The sequence below is a fragment of the Puccinia triticina genome, chromosome 2A (assembly GCF_026914185.1).
Source record: "Puccinia triticina chromosome 2A, complete sequence".
Taxonomy (NCBI): Eukaryota; Fungi; Basidiomycota; class Pucciniomycetes; order Pucciniales; family Pucciniaceae; genus Puccinia; species Puccinia triticina.
In genome coordinates, this window is record NC_070559.1 from 7,603,246 (window position 1) to 7,620,270 (window position 17,025).

Below are 17,025 nucleotides of genomic sequence, written 5' to 3' on the forward strand. Positions count from 1 at the left end.
GTATAACACTCAATTTACACACCCTCTCAGGATTATTGCCTCTGATACGCTGTTGAAGTATAGCTTTGTCTTAGGCGGGTGCCAACAAAATGAATATCAATAGGCCACCAATATGAACTTGGTCTACCGATATGATTACAAAATGAACAATCAAGATCCTAGTGAATTACAAGTCCTTTTGGGTCTCTACTCCGTGCAGATAATCAAGGATGTCAAGAGGAGCTAAAGTTTGGAGGAGTGGTACTAGTGCAGGGGGCAGACGATACAGCAGGACGATCGCTTGACGGAGCACTCAGAATAGACTCCATCGCACCATTCCAGCCGGGCGCAACCAGTCTCAACGAGTTCAATCTGATCTGTTCTTTCTCGTTTTCGATCTGAATCCGCTCTGCTTCTTTTCGAAGTCGACGTTCTTCCAAGTAAGTTTGGGCAGACCGTAAGGTTGTTTCCCAATTTGTCGGATGTGACGATAAACCATTTAGATATCTCAATGATGACGGCTCCAAAGTATATGGGTACACGAACTGTATTTGCTCATAACAACCCAACACGCTGTGAAAACCGTTAGAATAGACAAGCAACAGTGGAACAAGATGACCGAGACACACAATCATTGCAACTTTCAAACAAAGGGTGCTGGACTTACATAGGCCGTGACGTCTTCCGGCAATGGATGGAGATCACTGGGGCAAGCAATCTGATGATTCGAAAGGACCAATGTCAAGTCAACGGGAGCGATGCATCCGAACAAACAACTGAAGAGAAAGAGGAACGGAGATTCTCACTGGTTTTGGGAGCCATGTGCCGGGAGCTCTGATCAGAGGAATATTCGAAGCGAGTAGTGAGTCGGGTACTCCTGCTAGCTGAGTGGCCATAGAACCCGGTCTTGCCGTCATCTTTCCAGTCGATTTCCCTCCACCTGGAGTGACAAGCGGTCATATGGTGTAAATATGCACTGTGACCTGCCCCGATGGGCTGCGCGGGGGAAAGCCCTGCTCGCGTCGGGGGTTTAGCACAATCTTGAAATGACACACTTCAAACAAATTTCAAAAGGGAGTTGAAAAATTGACTCCCAAGAATTAATAAATCAACTCCCAAAAGTTGTTTACGTCGCGCGGACTGCCTCTGGACGTCTGTCCCCAGGCTGCGGGACCAAACTTTGAACCACGCGCATTTTGGGAGTCGGAAAATTAATTTTACTCTCCAGAATGGTAGTCGGAATTTTAATTTCACAAAAAATGACGGAAAATGAAGAAAAATTTATACCTCCGCACTGGGGCACCCAAAGCCTCCCAAAATTTTACAGCAGCCATAAAGCACTCTGAATAGCACCTGATGAGCTTCAAGGCATTGGCACACCCCAGGAAAGGGGTGTGCTACTGTGGGTCTAATTTGGCGGATTTCCTACTAAGGAAATCGGCCAAAGCCTTAGCTACAGTGCCCCAAAGCCCCCCAAAATTTTACAGTGGGAATAAAAGCCTCTGAAAGGCACATGGTGAACTTCTTGGAAGTAGGAAGGCGGAGGAAAGGGGTGTGCTAATGTGGGTCTCATTTGGCGGATTTCCTACTAAGGAAATCCCCCAAAGCCTTTGCCACAGTGCCCCAAAGTGCACCAAAATTTTTGATCATGAAATAAAATACTCTGTACCCAAATGTTTAGCTGCAAGGCAGTAACACTGTGAACACACCAGCATAAAATAATTTTGAGGCAGCTGGGGCTTTTGGTCATATCTGCTACCAATTGCCTCTGCAACAGATAATAGTGCCTCCGCCACAGTTGATAGTGCCTCCGCCACAGTTAATATTTCCTCCACCACATTTAATATTGCCTCTGCCACAGTTAATAGTGCCTCTGCCACAGTTATGTGGCAGAAGCATTATTAACTGTGGCAGACGCACTATTGACTGTGCCAGACACACTGTTAAATTTGACAGAGGGACTAATAAATGTGGAGGAAGCACTATTAACTGTGGTGGAGGCACTATTAAATGTTGCGGAGGAACTATTAACTGTGGTGGAGGCACTATTAACTGTGGTGGAGGCACTATTATCTGTTGCGGAACCAAAAGCCCCAGCTGCCTCAAAATTATTTTATGCTGGTGTGTTACTGCCTTGCAGCTAACCATTTGGGTACAGAGTATTCTATTTCATGATGCAAAACTTTGGTGCACTTTGGGGCCCTGTGCCAAAGGCTTTGGCGGAGCAGTAACACACCAGCATAAAATAATTTTGAGGCAGCTGGGGCTTTTGGTTCCGCAACAGATAATAGTGCCTCCACCACAGTTAATAGTGCCTCCACCACAGTTAATAGTTCCTCCGCAACATTTAATAGTGCCTCCACCACAGTTAATAGTGCTTCCTCCACATTTATTAGTCCCTCTGTCAAATTTAACAGTGTGTCTGGCACAGTCAATAGTGCGTCTGCCACAGTTAATAATGCTTCTGCCACATAACTGTGGCAGAGGCACTATTAACTGTGGCAGAGGCAATATTAAATGTGGTGGAGGAAATATTAACTGTGGCGGAGGCACTATCAACTGTGGCGGAGGCACTATTATCTGTTGCAGAGGCAATTGGTAGCAGATATGACCAAAAGCCCCAGCTGCCTCAAAATTATTTTATGCTGGTGTGTTCACAGTGTTACTGCCTTGCAGCTAAACATTTGGGTACAGAGTATTTTATTTCATGATCAAAAATTTTGGTGCACTTTGGGGCACTGTGGCAAAGGCTTTGGGGGATTTCCTTAGTAGGAAATCCGCCAAATGAGACCCACATTAGCACACCCCTTTCCTCCGCCTTCCTACTTCCAAGAAGTTCACCATGTGCCTTTCAGAGGCTTTTATTCCCACTGTAAAATTTTGGGGGGCTTTGGGGCACTGTAGCTAAGTCTTTGGCCGATTTCCTTAGTAGGAAATCCGCCAAATTAGACCCACAGTAGCACACCCCTTTCCTGGGGTGTGCCAATGCCGTGAAGCTCATCAGGTGCTATTCAGAGTGCTTCAGGGCTGCTGTAAAAGTTTGGGGGGCTTTAGGTGCCCCAGTGCAGAGGTATAAATTTTTCTTCATTTTCCGTCATTTTTTGTGAAATTAAAATTCCAACTACCATTCTGGAGAGTAGAATTAATTTTCCAACTCCCAAAATGCGCGTGGTTCAAACTTGGGTCCCACGGCCTGGGGACAGACATCCAGAGGCGGTCTGCGCGACGTAAACAACTTTTGGGAGTTGATTTATTAATTTATGGGAGTCGATTTTTCAACTCCCTTTCAGATTTTGCATGGAAATTTGAAATTTGGAACTCTGGATCACTTTGGAGACCTAGATTTCCCGGCAAAATCTGAAATCTGGCAGATCAGATCTGACTTTCCAGATTGACAGGAAGTCCTCTATTGGCTTGTAGCCCCTATTTTTGTGCCAAAAACATCCCCCGGGGCTTTGGGGTTTTAAAGAGGGTCATCCTGCACCCTGTACCCCAGGGTTAGACCCCAGGAGCACCAGTTTGGGTCACAGCCTTAACTCTTTGGGCTGAAATAGCGGTAATATGCTGCGCTGAGCACTGAAATAGTGGAGAATTTTGCTACACTAGCTGCATTGTTTTGTTGAAAAGTGGTGAGGGGATATTATTTTTAGCCCTCCCATTGAAGTCAAGGCAAATTCCTGGAACTGACTGTGAAGATGCTATCAAAGCTTTGTGAATTTCGGATGGAATGGAGACAGACACTAGCTCTTTAGCGCACAAAATTGCAGCAGTTCCTGGCGCTATCAATACTATCCTTGGCAAAAAGCCGCCCAGTGCGCAAAAGCGAGGCCAGCTGCTGTGCCACTTTCTCCATTCTTCAGCAAAAGCAAAAAAAAACCCTACACCAAGTTCAAAATACATGCATGTATTTTCAGTGTTTTTTTCACTGCGCTGGCGCTGAAAATATTGTTTGGCTGCTGTTGCCATTGCTTTTTGGTGCCAAGAAAAGCAGACAGCCACTGTGTTGCGCCATTTTTGCCGCTTTTTGCAACACACTGGTGGCGGTAGTGGTGTTGCCACCAGTATTGATCATGATGCTCCTTCCTCACTGAATTCAACTACACCATTTTCCAGTTACTGGACTATTTTCTGTGAACTTAATGTCTCAAGCTGTCTCCCCAACAACAAGTTGGGCCCAAACCTAGGCATGGGAGAATTGCTCCAAGTCCATGAAGTGCTTTTACAGTCAAAACCGCAAAACCGCATACCCCTTTGTGGAAAGCCTTTGCTATGCAGTTTCACAGGGTATGCCTTTATGGAAAACCTGTCTGAGGGCATACTGACAAGAAGTATGCGGTCTGGCAGGTTTTGGCCTAAATGTTATGGAAAACCTGTCCAAGGGCATACTGACAAGAAGTATGTGGTCTATCAGGTTTTGGCCTAAATGTTAATTTTAAGAGCTTACCAATAGTTGGCGCAAAATATTTGAGAGGGATCAATCCTCTGTGTACACCGCGGGACAAGTGGGGCGTCAAATTGGCGGCAACCGTGGCGCCCCATTGACCCTGTATGGGAAACTATGCCTCAGTGGCGCGCTGTGACCATACCCTCCACGGGCGCTCTCTATACGCCCATGTGGCGAGTGGGGTGACGCCACACATGCGTCGCCTGATGTCCAACAACCGGGGGGGAAAGGATTGCCGCCCCTGGCAAAAGAATTAGTTGACTGCGTGCAGGTTTGAACACACGGCTCGGCCGGGCTTTCTCGGCTGCACTCTGTACTGACTGCGCTAATGCGGTTTCAGTTGAATTCTGGCGGGAAACATGGGATTTCAATGTCCCTCAATCTTCATCTCCTCCAGAGGGATGTGTGAACAGAGGCTTGGGATCCATGCTGACTCTGTCAAACAAACCAAGAAGGTAGTTGGAGGCGATGTGATGTGTTCATGCGGCGCGCGTTCTCCTCCATTGCACTCTACCCACACGTGCTCACGAGAAAACTAAGGACTTCAACGTAAAACTGATTCCTAGGATCGTCAAGTCGCAAAGGTATGAGAGTTATCCCACATAGCTCCATGAGTTGGCATGGATATCTTCTTTGGCATAGTCAGCAGGGACGCAGCTCGCACTGCTCAACTCTGACGGGGGTTTGACCCCGCCCTCATCTTTTTGTCTGAACTGCCAAGCCAGACCTCACCCCCTGATTGGAGTATGTACCAGCTTTGGCGCCCCATGGACGCCCCTGTCCATGCCGCGCTTGTGGGGCGTCACGACACACTTGAGGTGGAAGTCCAGCGAGCGCCCATGGAGAGTATGGTCATAGCGCGGGCCAGAGACGTATGCGTCCTCTGGGACGTCACAGCCTTTCAGGAATCGCCCCACGGTGTATGTTTTTTGAAGACAGCAGAAGTGAAATTCTCTCTGAAGGAAGTTGATGTTGATTTGTTGAGGAGTCATCACTTCTTGATTGAAGGGTAGAGGTTTTTTTTGTGGTAGCTTTATGTGGTTTCAAAGGTGGGGATCCCCAGTATTCTTATGCGGTATGTACTCAATTTTGGCCCGCACCAAACTGCGGAGAAGCCGCCGGCTATGCAGTTTGACAGTCTATGCGCATACACAGGTATGCGGTTTCGCAGTTTTGACTGTATTTAAAATCTAGTGGCAAAGGATTTGAGAATCCTGATTTTAATACAACACTATAGATTGTAGAGGCAAGTTGAATCTAACCTAAGCAATTCTGGATTGAGAGAATCCACCATAGATATGTACTTGATGGAGGATCAACCTCAGCTATTGAACCTCCCAATTTGGTCCCTGGCCAACCAAGCGGGCAACACCTTTGTACCTATTTGGTGGGGACAAATTTTTGGCTTGCCCCCGGGAGTAATGAGTGCCTGCTTGCCGAGGACCTCAGCAAGCAATTTTGCACACACTCGGCAAAGATGGATTCCCTTCCGCTCGCCCAGCAGGCTTCCTCTTGCCCTTGGATGTGGAAATGACACCTGCTTGCCAAGGTCTAGGAATTATCTCGGTCAAGCAGATACATGTTATACATACACTTGGGGCTTCTTCCGCTGGTGCCCTTTGTACTCGGCCGGAATGAATATTCTTCCATTGCCCCGGATCACTTGTACCTGCTTGTTGAGGAAGATTTCTCGGCAAGCAGGTGGAAGGTGCTCGCGTAGGAGGAATCCTCACGGGCGAGTGGCGATCCGCTTGCCGGGGATGATTCCGAGGAAGATTGCTCCACAGTAAGCAGTCAAAAGACCCGCTCGCTGGAGAGGCCTCCTCCTCGGCGATATCATCGTACGTTCTTGCAGAGAGCAGCTATGTACGGGGTGTGCCCGCTCGCCTGATACATACCCGGCTGTCTCAGGAAACCTTCTCCTCGGCGGGCAGCCAGCACCACCGGCATGCCGGTGAGGAATCTCGCTTGGTTGCTCGGCTCTGAGGGGCGGTTTCTATGTGTGGGCTCATCCCGGCTTGTTGGCTAGGTACCTTCAAATGTGTTTTTTTCATACCCCTTTTGGCTGTATGGATTTGAATATTGTTTTTTTTCCTGCCTAGCAACCAAATTGAGTTGGCATTGCTTAGGCTACATTCAGGTTCGCGATTGTAGATAATGGAAAATCACAATCATCAAGTAGTGACCCTTTTAGATTTTTATTTACTCACCCCAACTCTTAGTTTTTGGTGGAAAGGAATATGTGGGATTCTTTGTGTTCAAGTGTGCTGGTTGTGGTTTTGACACTTGTGTTAATATATGTAGGATCTAGGGAACATCTAGAAATACGGACGGGATGTCCTCGAAATTGGAGGACATCCCTATTGGAGTCTAATAGGTCCCCTATAATCTATACTAACTGATTTTAAGAGCCAACAGTACCAAGTAAATTGACTTCAGATTGTCCTGAAGGTGCGTTTATTCATTGAATGGTCCACAATAATTGTAAAAGGCATAAAACTCGAGAGTCTTGATGTCTATCTTCGGGCAATTCTTTCCAGTGCAAATTGGGTTGACAACATCCTTCGGCTCGTATGCTGTGTCAGTGGTAACCTGTGAGCCATGAAAATGAACCTCATGAGTGTGACTACGAGGTAAACAGTTGGGTGAACATCCAACTTGACGCAGATACTCACAAATTGGCTGATCACATTATCCGGGCAGCAAGAACTCAACTCCTTGAAATCTGGATCAAAGTCGCACACGGGTGTAGCGCTTTCGTCGTAATACTGGGCTGGCATCGCTTTGAGGTCCGAAAAGAAAGAACAGCGCTGTAGCAAGTCAGCTGAACCTGAACTCTGGTGCATCAATCATGTTTATCTTGGTGGGTGTTTCAATACAATGAAGTACATACCTCTCAGGCTATCGCGTCTCCCCTCACTAACAGCAGCTTTATCTTCAGCAGAAATACAAAAACGACGAGCAAGCGGCTCGTCTCGGAGGGTACAACTAGAATCTCGCGCAGTCACTCCAGAGGCAACTGTGAGTAACAAAAAAGCACTTCCTTCGACACTGAGCAACTGCATCCCGGCGCGCAGAAGACGTTAATTCTGGAGACGAAGTTGAAAGCAATAGAAAGAGAATCAAGCCAGTGACTTGAAAGACTGATGTGGGCAAGTATTCTACGAATTTGAGAAAAGAGATCAAAACTTGCAAGCCGCTAATGATACGAGGATGGAGTGGATGTCAGGAATATGTCTATGTGCTTATAAATGCGTGGTTGGATGCGCAAACAAATTTGAAGGAGGTGAATCGAAGACTCTACAAATCACCTCACCGCAATCGCACCGGCCTCGGTCGGCAGTCAAAGGTGGCGTTAGCTAGTCGGACGCCAAGTTGCCGACGGTGACAGCAACTCTTGAACCGGCGGCCAAAGGAGGTATCTCTGGAGTCAGGAGTTAAGTAGTTGATAGTCGGATCATCGTTTTGATAAGTCTTGGTGACCAAGGCCGTAGTCTCAGTTCAATTTTGTTTGTTCAAGAGGCAAGAGCACAGAACTCGAGGAAACTAGCACCCGGCGACCGGTCCTGGTCAACCGGGAAATGTCAGGGCAAAGCGATCTCCTTGCCTTTTTTACCCTTGCTCGACAAGGAGCTCACAACAAAACACATTAGCACTGTTCACGTAAGAAATCTATGACCATGTGAGAGATATACATCAGCATACTTTCCCAGCCAAATTGGCTGGCACAATGGGATAAACTTTATTTCAATCTTGCTGATGTTTAGCTTACGTGAACAGTGCTATTACAAACCTCAGGAGGACTTGAAACGTCAACAGATCAAGTCGAACTTGTACGCACGTGCTCTGCGACTGCGAGGGCCAGTTAGCAAGGCCAATGTAGGCCAATTTCCAAGTGACATTGGATGGCCGCATCATGCATGATTTGTTATATTTTTACCAGAGTTTAAGGTTGGGCACGGAGGATGGGTATTCGGACTTCATCTAGCGAGGGCAGTAGTGCACGAGGTGCGGAGACAATGGAATAGTACGCGGTACTGAAAGGGAATGAGTGTGGCTCGCAGAGCCAGTGACTGTAGCTTATGAGTTATGTAATATTACTGGATTCCGATGAAGCATGAGAGGAAGAGAACAAACATTGGCAAACAACTTATGTCTTATATATACAAGATGGAGACTCGATAGCTTGAGAGGTGATCGCTGACAGGTTTCATTGACAAAGGAAAAAAAATAGGAAAGGAAACTTAGGCCACTGAGGTTGGATAGTAGTACAACGGTAAGGTCAATTGGATAGAGAGAGGAAACGGATAACAGAGGCTGAGTACTTAGGCGGTGTTAAGGTTTCAGCAGGTTGAATTTGAGATGAGTAGATGAGGTACAAGCTGAGGATTCTGAGCAAGTGTATTGGTGATCCGGACTAGGGTTACAACACTTCAATCATACAATTTATATTAGGATCCAAGGATATGTGTATCTGAGAATCTGCCTATATGCGCAACTCGTGACCAAACTTTCCATGTTGCTTCGATGATACATTTAACATGCCTCGGCTCTACAAGAGCAAATGTGCCACATAACGCTGCTTTGATGTCCTCGTAGGTCATGGGCCGGTAAGCCAAAGAAAAAGGTTCAGAATTGCTGCAGAAACAAGATATTTCTAACAAGTCCTAGGCAGAGAGGATTAGTTGATCAACTGCGGATAGCCTCTCCCCGCATCTTCAAAGAACACTAAAAAACATGTCATATATCAAACAAAACAAAACAATGATCTACCGGCCTAGCTTCTGAGCCTTAGCGTACAAGGATTCGACGACGCTACCAATCTGTTTGAAAGTGTCTAGAGAGTAATCATACATCTTTTCATTTTTAACCTCTTCAAAGATTTCTAAGCAGCCTTCGCCCTGGTCCAAGATTCCTGCAAAAACCTTGTCGAGTATCATTTGCGATAATTTCGCCTCGACGTCTCGCAACGGTAGCTTGACTTGTTCAGCGACGTAACTTAACTCGATTCTTGAATAGGGTTCAATGATTCGTATTAGGTTCTGTTCGAGGAGTGTATCATACAGGGCGGCCAGATGGTTGCGAACGATCGGGTCATCCGACAATTCTACCCATTTCATGAAACGTCGTTGGCATAGAAGAAAACTGAGATTCAGTCGGTTCATAGAATATGTTTGAGGCAACTTTTTTCTCGCTTACCGGCTTTATATACCTTCAAAGCTTCTTCAAAATCGGCCAGACTCCTATTCTCATGGGCCTTGGCGATTGCCTGCATGGCCTCGGTCCCTCGGCCTGCATACTTTCGAGCGAGTTTGGAGCCTTGGATACTTGACACATCTTCGGGCTGTAGTCACGATAAACCAGCTTCAATTTCTTCGATTGCGAAGGAGTACAATGAAGAGAACCGCACCAAATTCAGCATCACTTTGCACATCAACATGCACTTCAATGCTAAAGAGGCTCGTGGGTCGTCTTGAGTCGCCAACCCCTCGAGCGCTTCGAAAAAGTATGAATAGCTGTTCTTCCAAAATATTCATCAATTCAATGTTGTTTGGGGGACAATAGTAGGTTTTTTCTCTTGCTTACGCCGTCTTGTAATCCTTCTCTTCTGCGTGCAAAACACCTGACTGCATATCCAACTGTGCCTGAAGCAGGGGTGGACAGTAAATTGAATTGGCGGCTGTTCTAGCAGAAATCAAAGCCGCCTGACAGAAGGGTCACATGATCAGCACCAAATGGGGGAGTATAAGCGCAAATAAAGATTAAGAAAAAACTGAGCTTCACCTTAGCCTTTGGTGGATCCGAGAGAGCATGTCTGATTCTGCTTTCGAGTAGGTGGACTTCAGTGAGAATCATCTTGTCATCCAGTTTTTTGAGTTCTTTCAAGAGGTTAGCGATCAAGGCAAGTGCCTCTTTAGTCTGTTGGTACTCAAACAGAAGACTGCAGAGTTTGATTTCGAGATTCTGACGAAGGAAAACACGTTTTTCGGTGCGAGCCCACTCGACATTTTCCCTGGTGATGACGATTTGAGTTTGTGAGGAACTGGGGTGTTCGTTGAGTGGCGCTTGAGAGTAAAAGTCGATCAGGGTCTTGACTAGCTTTGCAGTCTTGGCTTTTGCGATCGCCGACATGAATGATCGGCAGGATCTGATGGCCGCGGCCAATCCTTCGGGGTTCCTAGGGCAGTAAGAACGGGCACATTCAGATTAAAGCCCCAAGTTTGGATTGCTCGGCGCGAAGGTGCCACTAGAATGGGCGGGTGCTCTCACTTTGAATCTCGATAGTATTGCCCCAATCTAATCAAAGCCAATTCTTTTTCTCGTAAGATACTGTCATCCTTGGTATCTGTAAGCATTCAAATGAACCCCGTCAAACTTGATATTATGAGTTGGATTTGCCAGCGTTAACATGACGGAAGGACTGACCAGCTGCTTGTGAGATGATACTCATCAGGACATTCTCGGCCTGTCCGCTCTGCTTGTTCTTGAACAGTCGCTCGGCTTCGACAACGGTGGACATTGCGACGTCTGAGGCGTTGATCGTGTGATGGAAAACAGGATGTTGAAGTTTGGAAGCAGCTTGATGCGTGCCGATTACGCAATGCGCCGTGGCCCGTGGCACAGGCCGGTCTCGATGACGGGGGGCTCCAGGCCAGACCCGATAAAAGCATGTGTAAGTATATGCTTGTATCCGTCCAGCCCTCTATGACGACTCCATCCACCACGGGTTGACCATCGATCGCAAACTCCAACAGCCAGACTCAATAATCTTTACCATGTCCGCCGACCCAGTCAACATTGCTCCTGCCGACGAAACCAATCCGGTGCCAATCCCTAATTTACTCCAGCAGGAACGGCGCTTTGTGCTCAACCAACCCAATTGCTCTGCTCTTCACGAACAGGCAGCAAAGGAACTTTTGCAAGGCATCATTCAAGATGGTCGGCTGACTTCTCTCGCTATGATTTGGGATACTTACATCTCCTCAATATCAAGATACGCAGGATGTTAAAACTTTTGTTGTTCTCCGTCTCTTTTTCCACAGAAATGGGACCGTTCCTCGAGACTATCCTGCAATCAGACTCGTCCACGATTTCGGCAGCATTTCAACAGATCGTCCCCAGCCACCTAGTTTCAGAGCTTTCCGCAAAAAATAAAGAGCAGATCGAGTCGATTCAAACTAAACTCAACGATGCGATTGAAAACTTAGGAGAGACAGAAGTTTCGGATCTTTTACGGACAAAAGCCCTCTACCTGTCCAAGATTGGTGCCGAAAAATCCCAGAGTGTGGCCGCGTTCGAGGAGGCCCTAAAGAAACAGGCCGGCTTGGGAAGCAAAATCGATCTCAGGTTAGGACTGATTCGAGTCGGATTTTTCCATGGTGATCATCAATTAATTATGGATCAAATCGTCGAAGCCAAACAGTTAAGTCGATCACCTCAATGTCCTTTTTGACTCAATGCTAACTCCTCTTCTTCCTTCTTCAGACTTGTTGACTCTGGGGGTGACTGGGATCGTCGAAATCGTCTCAAGGTGTATCAAGCCATGAACTTTATGGCGGTACGAAACTTTAAAGAAGCCACCCCTCTTTTACTCGACACTCTCAGCACATTTACGGCAACCGAATTATTAAGCTACGAGGATTTCGTCACCCTCACGGCAATTTCAGCAGCTCTTACTCTCGAACGCAAGGATATGAAGAAGAAGGTGATTTGTTTCCTTCAATTAGATTATACACTTCACCGAGCACTTATAACATCTTGGTGTCCAATTACAGCTCATCGAATCCCCAGAGGTCATCCAAATCATTCCCGAACGACCTCACTTGCACGCAATGGTTTGTGCGATTCACAACACAGAATACGACAAGTTTTTTGTCGAACTAGCGAAAGTAGAGCAAACATATCTGTTGCCCTCCAGGTGGTTGTCAATACACGCGAGGTATTACGTTAGGGAGATGCGAATCAAAGCCTATAGTCAACTACTGGAAAGTTATCGAAGTGTCAGTATCAAAAGCATGGCCCAGGCTTTCGGAGTGACGGAGGATTACATTGACAGGTATGTTGATTGAGATCTTGGGCATGACCGTAGCATGTGACGTCGATTAACATGGCTTCGTTGATCGTAGTGAATTGGCGCGGTTTATCGCCGCTGGCCGGTTGAATTGTGCGATTGACAAAGTCAACGGGATCGTCGAAACCAAACGGGCAGACGGGAAGAATGCGATGTATACATCTGTACTTAAAAATGGTGATGCGTTGCTCAACTCAATTCAGAAACTGAGTCGTGTGATTGGATGAGTTTCCCCCAAGCAATTATCATTCGAAGATGTGTCTTAGTTCGGAGCTGTAATTTATTTAACACGTTGGCATGTGTTCACATGATCAACTGTACTTACATAACCATTTCTGAGACGCGGAAAAGATGAACCAGTTGGAAGTCTTGGTGAAGGTAACTTAGCCCGCCTGAAATTTCCTTCATCTGATAAGAAAATTTGCTAATCGGTAAGCAATTGACATATTGCTTTGCTGAATTGATAAGAGCATCCTTACTGATTGAGCTAAGATTGCGTGAGTTTTGACTCGCAGCTATCACTGATTAAAGTAGCAACATCGAGTTGAGCGTATCGGCGTGGCTTGCGCGGTGTGGAGTTGTGTGGTCACTGTGCCCAGGTAGATGGCAGCTAGCTCGTGAGCTAATTGTTGGTTGGTCTAGTGCTGGTTAGCTGAATTCGGAGCTTCCGGCTGATTTAGCTTGGGCGAAGCTCCGAATTCAGCGCTGATTTAGCTTGGGCCTAGCTCAGCCAGGGTGTGGTTGAATTTAAGTGGCTGAAACTGTGGTCAAGATACTTGAAGTACAGCAGCTTATGATTTCTTTAGATGAGCAACTTCACTTTCAAGGTATTACGCAGATGATACAAATACATAGTATTAATACGGACCGGCACAACATTCAATTTCCCTGGAGCAATGAGAAAAGAGATAAATATCTGACTGGAAGCGGCAGATGATTAAAAGTGGACTGATTAATGAGAAAAGAAAACCCAAGGAGCAATGGTCCATTTGAAAACTCTGTCGAGTGGCTGGAGAAAGAATCTGGATCTCGCAAATGGAAAAAATAAAGGCAACAAGACTAGGCCAAGACATGGTCATGAGGCAATTAAGGGAACTAATCAATACAATGCTCAAGTATTCTGAAAGAAAGAATAAGAACAGTGTCGAATAAGTTGACTTGATCCAAGCACATAGCGATATGAACAACAGATAAATTACACGATGTAAGTGTTGACCACGATTTGTTCATCCCCTTCACCCAGTGATTTTTGTTTTTTCAAAGAGATCTATTTCCTACAGGAGAGATCTTACCAGCACGTGTTACACGTAATGCTCCCCATTTCCTACCACAGCCGGTTTTTCTTCTGAGGGTTTTCTACGCCGAATTGAAGGAAGGGACCAATTCCAAGACCGGGGTAGGCTGAGGGGACAATTCCAGGACCACGGTCGATTAAGGGGAGAATCGTCACCCTCATAGATCTATATGGATGGAGAGACCTTATGAGTGCATGGGAATCTTTGCTTTGATGCAAACCAGATTAAAAGCACTTACAAAGAAGTCATACAAAAAACATCCAAATAATGCCCCCAAAAGATTCGACACCCCTTGAGGAGAGATCCTTTCAGTTTTTGGAAATTTATGGACAGTAATGATTTTGGCTTGCTTACAATTATTCCATATCCAATACTGATCTCTGAAAGACCAGTGAGACGTTCCATATCCCATGCAGGTAACCACAATACGACTTGCAAGGTCCAACGCTGGATTGAGAGCATAAGATGTCTGCGAGCCCAGCGCAAAAGCGACGCCGATCACAACACACATGAAGACGATTCTTTGAAAGCGGAATTCGAGAATGAACCGGTCGATAAGACGCGCGAGAAAGGGATCATCAACAAAATAAACTTTGTTGCGATAGATATGTGAAAAACTCACGGGCTAATGCCATCAGGTGGGGGAGAGTTTGTCCGATCACCAATGGCCATGATGAATAGCAGGACGATGGTCGAATCGAGAAACTGCTGGAAGAAACTGCAAAAATCTAAAGTGTTTCGAAAATTTACGGCATGAGTATTCTCATCTGAGCACGATACGGAAGAGAGATAATCAACAAAGCTTACTGGACATGTATGGAGCTGGGTAACTTAGGAAAAACCCAGCCGTAGAAGATGGGCCACTGATAGTCCGAATACCCTCTCCACCTTCGTATACGTCTAGTCCACCGGCGTATCTATTAATAAAACACCAGCTTAGTCACATTGTGCCCACCAATAAACAACGACCGCGAGGAGCCTACATCAATTGGATGGTCAAGGAACCCATCAAGCCACCAAAAACCTGAGCCGTGCAATATGGAATGACTTTCTGCCAAGGACTTTTTGGTGCCAGAAGGGTATTAGCATTTCTGATTTGGTAAGATTCATGATGTTAGGACGACATACAATTCTCTGAAAACTGCCAGTGAAATGGTCACTGTCGGGTTGAGATGGCCTCCAGATATTCCACCGGCAACATACACCTGAACATTTTAATTGATAAGACGAATAAGCCTGATTCTGAGCCTGCCTAGGAATGTAAGACTCACCCCTATCATCACAGCAATTGCAGACCCAATACATTGTGTCGCGTAGTCCCCTTTCGGAGAGGCCGATATCGCACTGTTGGCAGTCAAATAGACCTCTAATAATGGGGAAAGAAATCAACATAAACCGTTTTCCTCTTGAAATAAAACGGAACCGTAAGGGCTTACGTGTTGAAGCTCCGCCTGTAATTCAACTCCCAGAAGATATATTTAGCATTTAATGAAAATCAGGGAGTCCTGTGATTTACTGACCGCTGAATACCGCCAGTAAGAACGAAGCTAAATTTTTACAGGGGTTGAAAATTTGTTAGTATGTTATACCTTCCGGAAAATCGAAAGCAAACTCACCCAATGCTTCCGCCGCGGGTTCACGTATCATGGATTTAAACCTGTTTGGCACAGGTGAACTGGTCAGCTCTCTCTTGTTTGGCCAAGCAATCTAATCTTTCAATACTGACCTTCGATAACGGCTTGAGTATGTTGGGTTTTCCGGTGGATCTCGAGCTATTGTGCCAGGTAGTATTCCTGCGCCTCTGATATAGCTAGCATTACTGGAGCGATAACTTTTCGGGCTCACTGGAGCATCCTCTTTCTCGTTTTGTTCAACGGCAGTCGATTCGCTCAGGTCTGGTTTGCCGATGAATTCGTTTTTGGGACCGGTGTCTTGATACTCGTCGGTCGTATGTCTGCGTTGGCTGCCCTGCGTTCCTCTCGAGTGCCTACGCTCATCCCCACCAAAGCTCATACGGACTCTTCGAGATTCAGAATTCCGGGTTTCCTCTAGAAAGCTTCGGAGTAACTCGGGGGTAGCCACTATGTATTGGTCTTCAGAGAGATCGCCCAACCGCAAAATGTGCATCCCAGTTTGGGTCACCGATCCGCCAGCCAATTCCGCCCTAGACTCCGGCTGCCGAGTGGTGGAGATGGGAAAATTTTTCAAAGAATTGGTCTGCAGATTCATCTGCGCTGCAATGTCCCCAAGGAGCTTAGTTGGGGACCTGCGTCGGAGTGCGGAGGCGGGCTCGGGAAAAGGTCTCCCGAGGGAGTAGAGGGGTCGGTCACGTTCAGGTGATTTTGGAGGATTTAATTCAGAGAGCGAAAAGGTTTGTAGGCGCATCAAGCGATGGGCTGGCCTTACGGGGGGCGTAGCTTCGTGAGTCAGGTTGGATGGGAAATAGTTCCCGCGTCCGCGATCATTATCAAGACTTGCTCCCCGCGGTTGGATTTCATCGGCTGGAGTGGGCTGGGGCCGGTTCCAAATGTCGGAATCGATGGTTTCGGCAACTTCGTTTTCGGCCGGCATCAAGCTAGGGAGTCTTTGTGGAACCTTTGAGAGATATGTAATAAAATTGAAGGGAAATGTTGGGGATAGGAGGGATATTAACCGAATGACCTGATGGTGCAAGAAAGCTTGAAGGCTCAGAAAAAAGGCGGGGAGTGGTTGGGCAACCAAAGTCAGAGATGAGTGATGGTCAATGGTATACCCACCCTTGCCCGTGTTGCGTTGTTTCAATAACCTTAGTACCCTTTAGATGTGAATTCCTTTCACCACTTGTGATGGGTCTAAAGGGATGTTGCATGTATTATGGGCAGCAGCAGACATCAAATCAACCGCAGAATGCTCGCACGACTAAATGAGCAGATCACATCCAGTGATCAGAAGTGATCCGTTTCAGCAGTGATGCATGCAGTCACCGCGGTAGCAACCTCCCGCCGCCGGTGGTGGAATCTGGTCCCCCCGTCTAGTCCCTCATGCTACCGCCTACCAAACATTTATGTAAAGAGCTAAAAGGATCCGCTCGACGCCGCTTTGAAGGGTGATCCAAGCAAACCTCACTCGCGTGCTCATCGGAACAGGTTGCGGCTGCTTACCCGAGTCATTTATAGCGGGGTAGATATTTACACATCGCCTCATAGGTAGCCATCGCAACCTGCCCAACCCCCCACAGGCGATGGATGGGTACATAC

General features: G+C 46.6%; 5 protein-coding genes across 5 annotated transcripts; 1 reads left to right on the forward strand and 4 right to left on the reverse strand.

Moving 5' to 3' along the window:
• Nucleotides 1–212: 212 nt before the first annotated feature.
• PtA15_2A807 (uncharacterized protein) lies at nt 213–896 on the reverse strand (the record flags this gene model as incomplete). Its single annotated transcript, XM_053166865.1, has 3 exons — nt 213–524; nt 647–697; nt 786–896. The coding sequence occupies 3 exons, from the start codon at nt 894–896 to the stop codon at nt 213–215; spliced, it is 474 nt and encodes a 157-aa protein (XP_053018045.1).
• Nucleotides 897–6,880: 5,984 nt separating this feature from the next.
• PtA15_2A808 (uncharacterized protein) lies at nt 6,881–7,488 on the reverse strand (the record flags this gene model as incomplete). Its single annotated transcript, XM_053166866.1, has 3 exons — nt 6,881–7,015; nt 7,099–7,205; nt 7,317–7,488. 3 exons carry the CDS (start codon nt 7,486–7,488, stop codon nt 6,881–6,883), a joined length of 414 nt encoding a protein of 137 aa, XP_053018046.1.
• Nucleotides 7,489–9,192: 1,704 nt separating this feature from the next.
• On the reverse strand, nt 9,193–10,943 carry PtA15_2A809 (uncharacterized protein; the record flags this gene model as incomplete). The annotated part of the gene is made up of 7 exons (XM_053166867.1): nt 9,193–9,530; nt 9,623–9,767; nt 9,834–9,939; nt 10,010–10,128; nt 10,208–10,601; nt 10,694–10,769; nt 10,850–10,943. The coding sequence occupies 7 exons, from the start codon at nt 10,941–10,943 to the stop codon at nt 9,193–9,195; spliced, it is 1,272 nt and encodes a 423-aa protein (XP_053018047.1).
• Nucleotides 10,944–11,199: 256 nt separating this feature from the next.
• PtA15_2A810 (uncharacterized protein) lies at nt 11,200–12,721 on the forward strand (the record flags this gene model as incomplete). Its single annotated transcript, XM_053166869.1, has 5 exons — nt 11,200–11,362; nt 11,467–11,845; nt 11,909–12,128; nt 12,199–12,479; nt 12,550–12,721. The coding sequence occupies 5 exons, from the start codon at nt 11,200–11,202 to the stop codon at nt 12,719–12,721; spliced, it is 1,215 nt and encodes a 404-aa protein (XP_053018048.1).
• A 1,074-nt stretch (nt 12,722–13,795) lies between these two features.
• Nucleotides 13,796–16,360, reverse strand: PtA15_2A811 (uncharacterized protein; the record flags this gene model as incomplete). The annotated part of the gene is made up of 12 exons (XM_053166870.1): nt 13,796–13,954; nt 14,028–14,080; nt 14,144–14,310; nt 14,412–14,517; nt 14,597–14,706; nt 14,773–14,850; nt 14,918–14,994; nt 15,061–15,155; nt 15,226–15,240; nt 15,310–15,336; nt 15,406–15,446; nt 15,516–16,360. The coding sequence occupies 12 exons, from the start codon at nt 16,358–16,360 to the stop codon at nt 13,796–13,798; spliced, it is 1,773 nt and encodes a 590-aa protein (XP_053018049.1).
• Nucleotides 16,361–17,025: the final 665 nt, after the last annotated feature.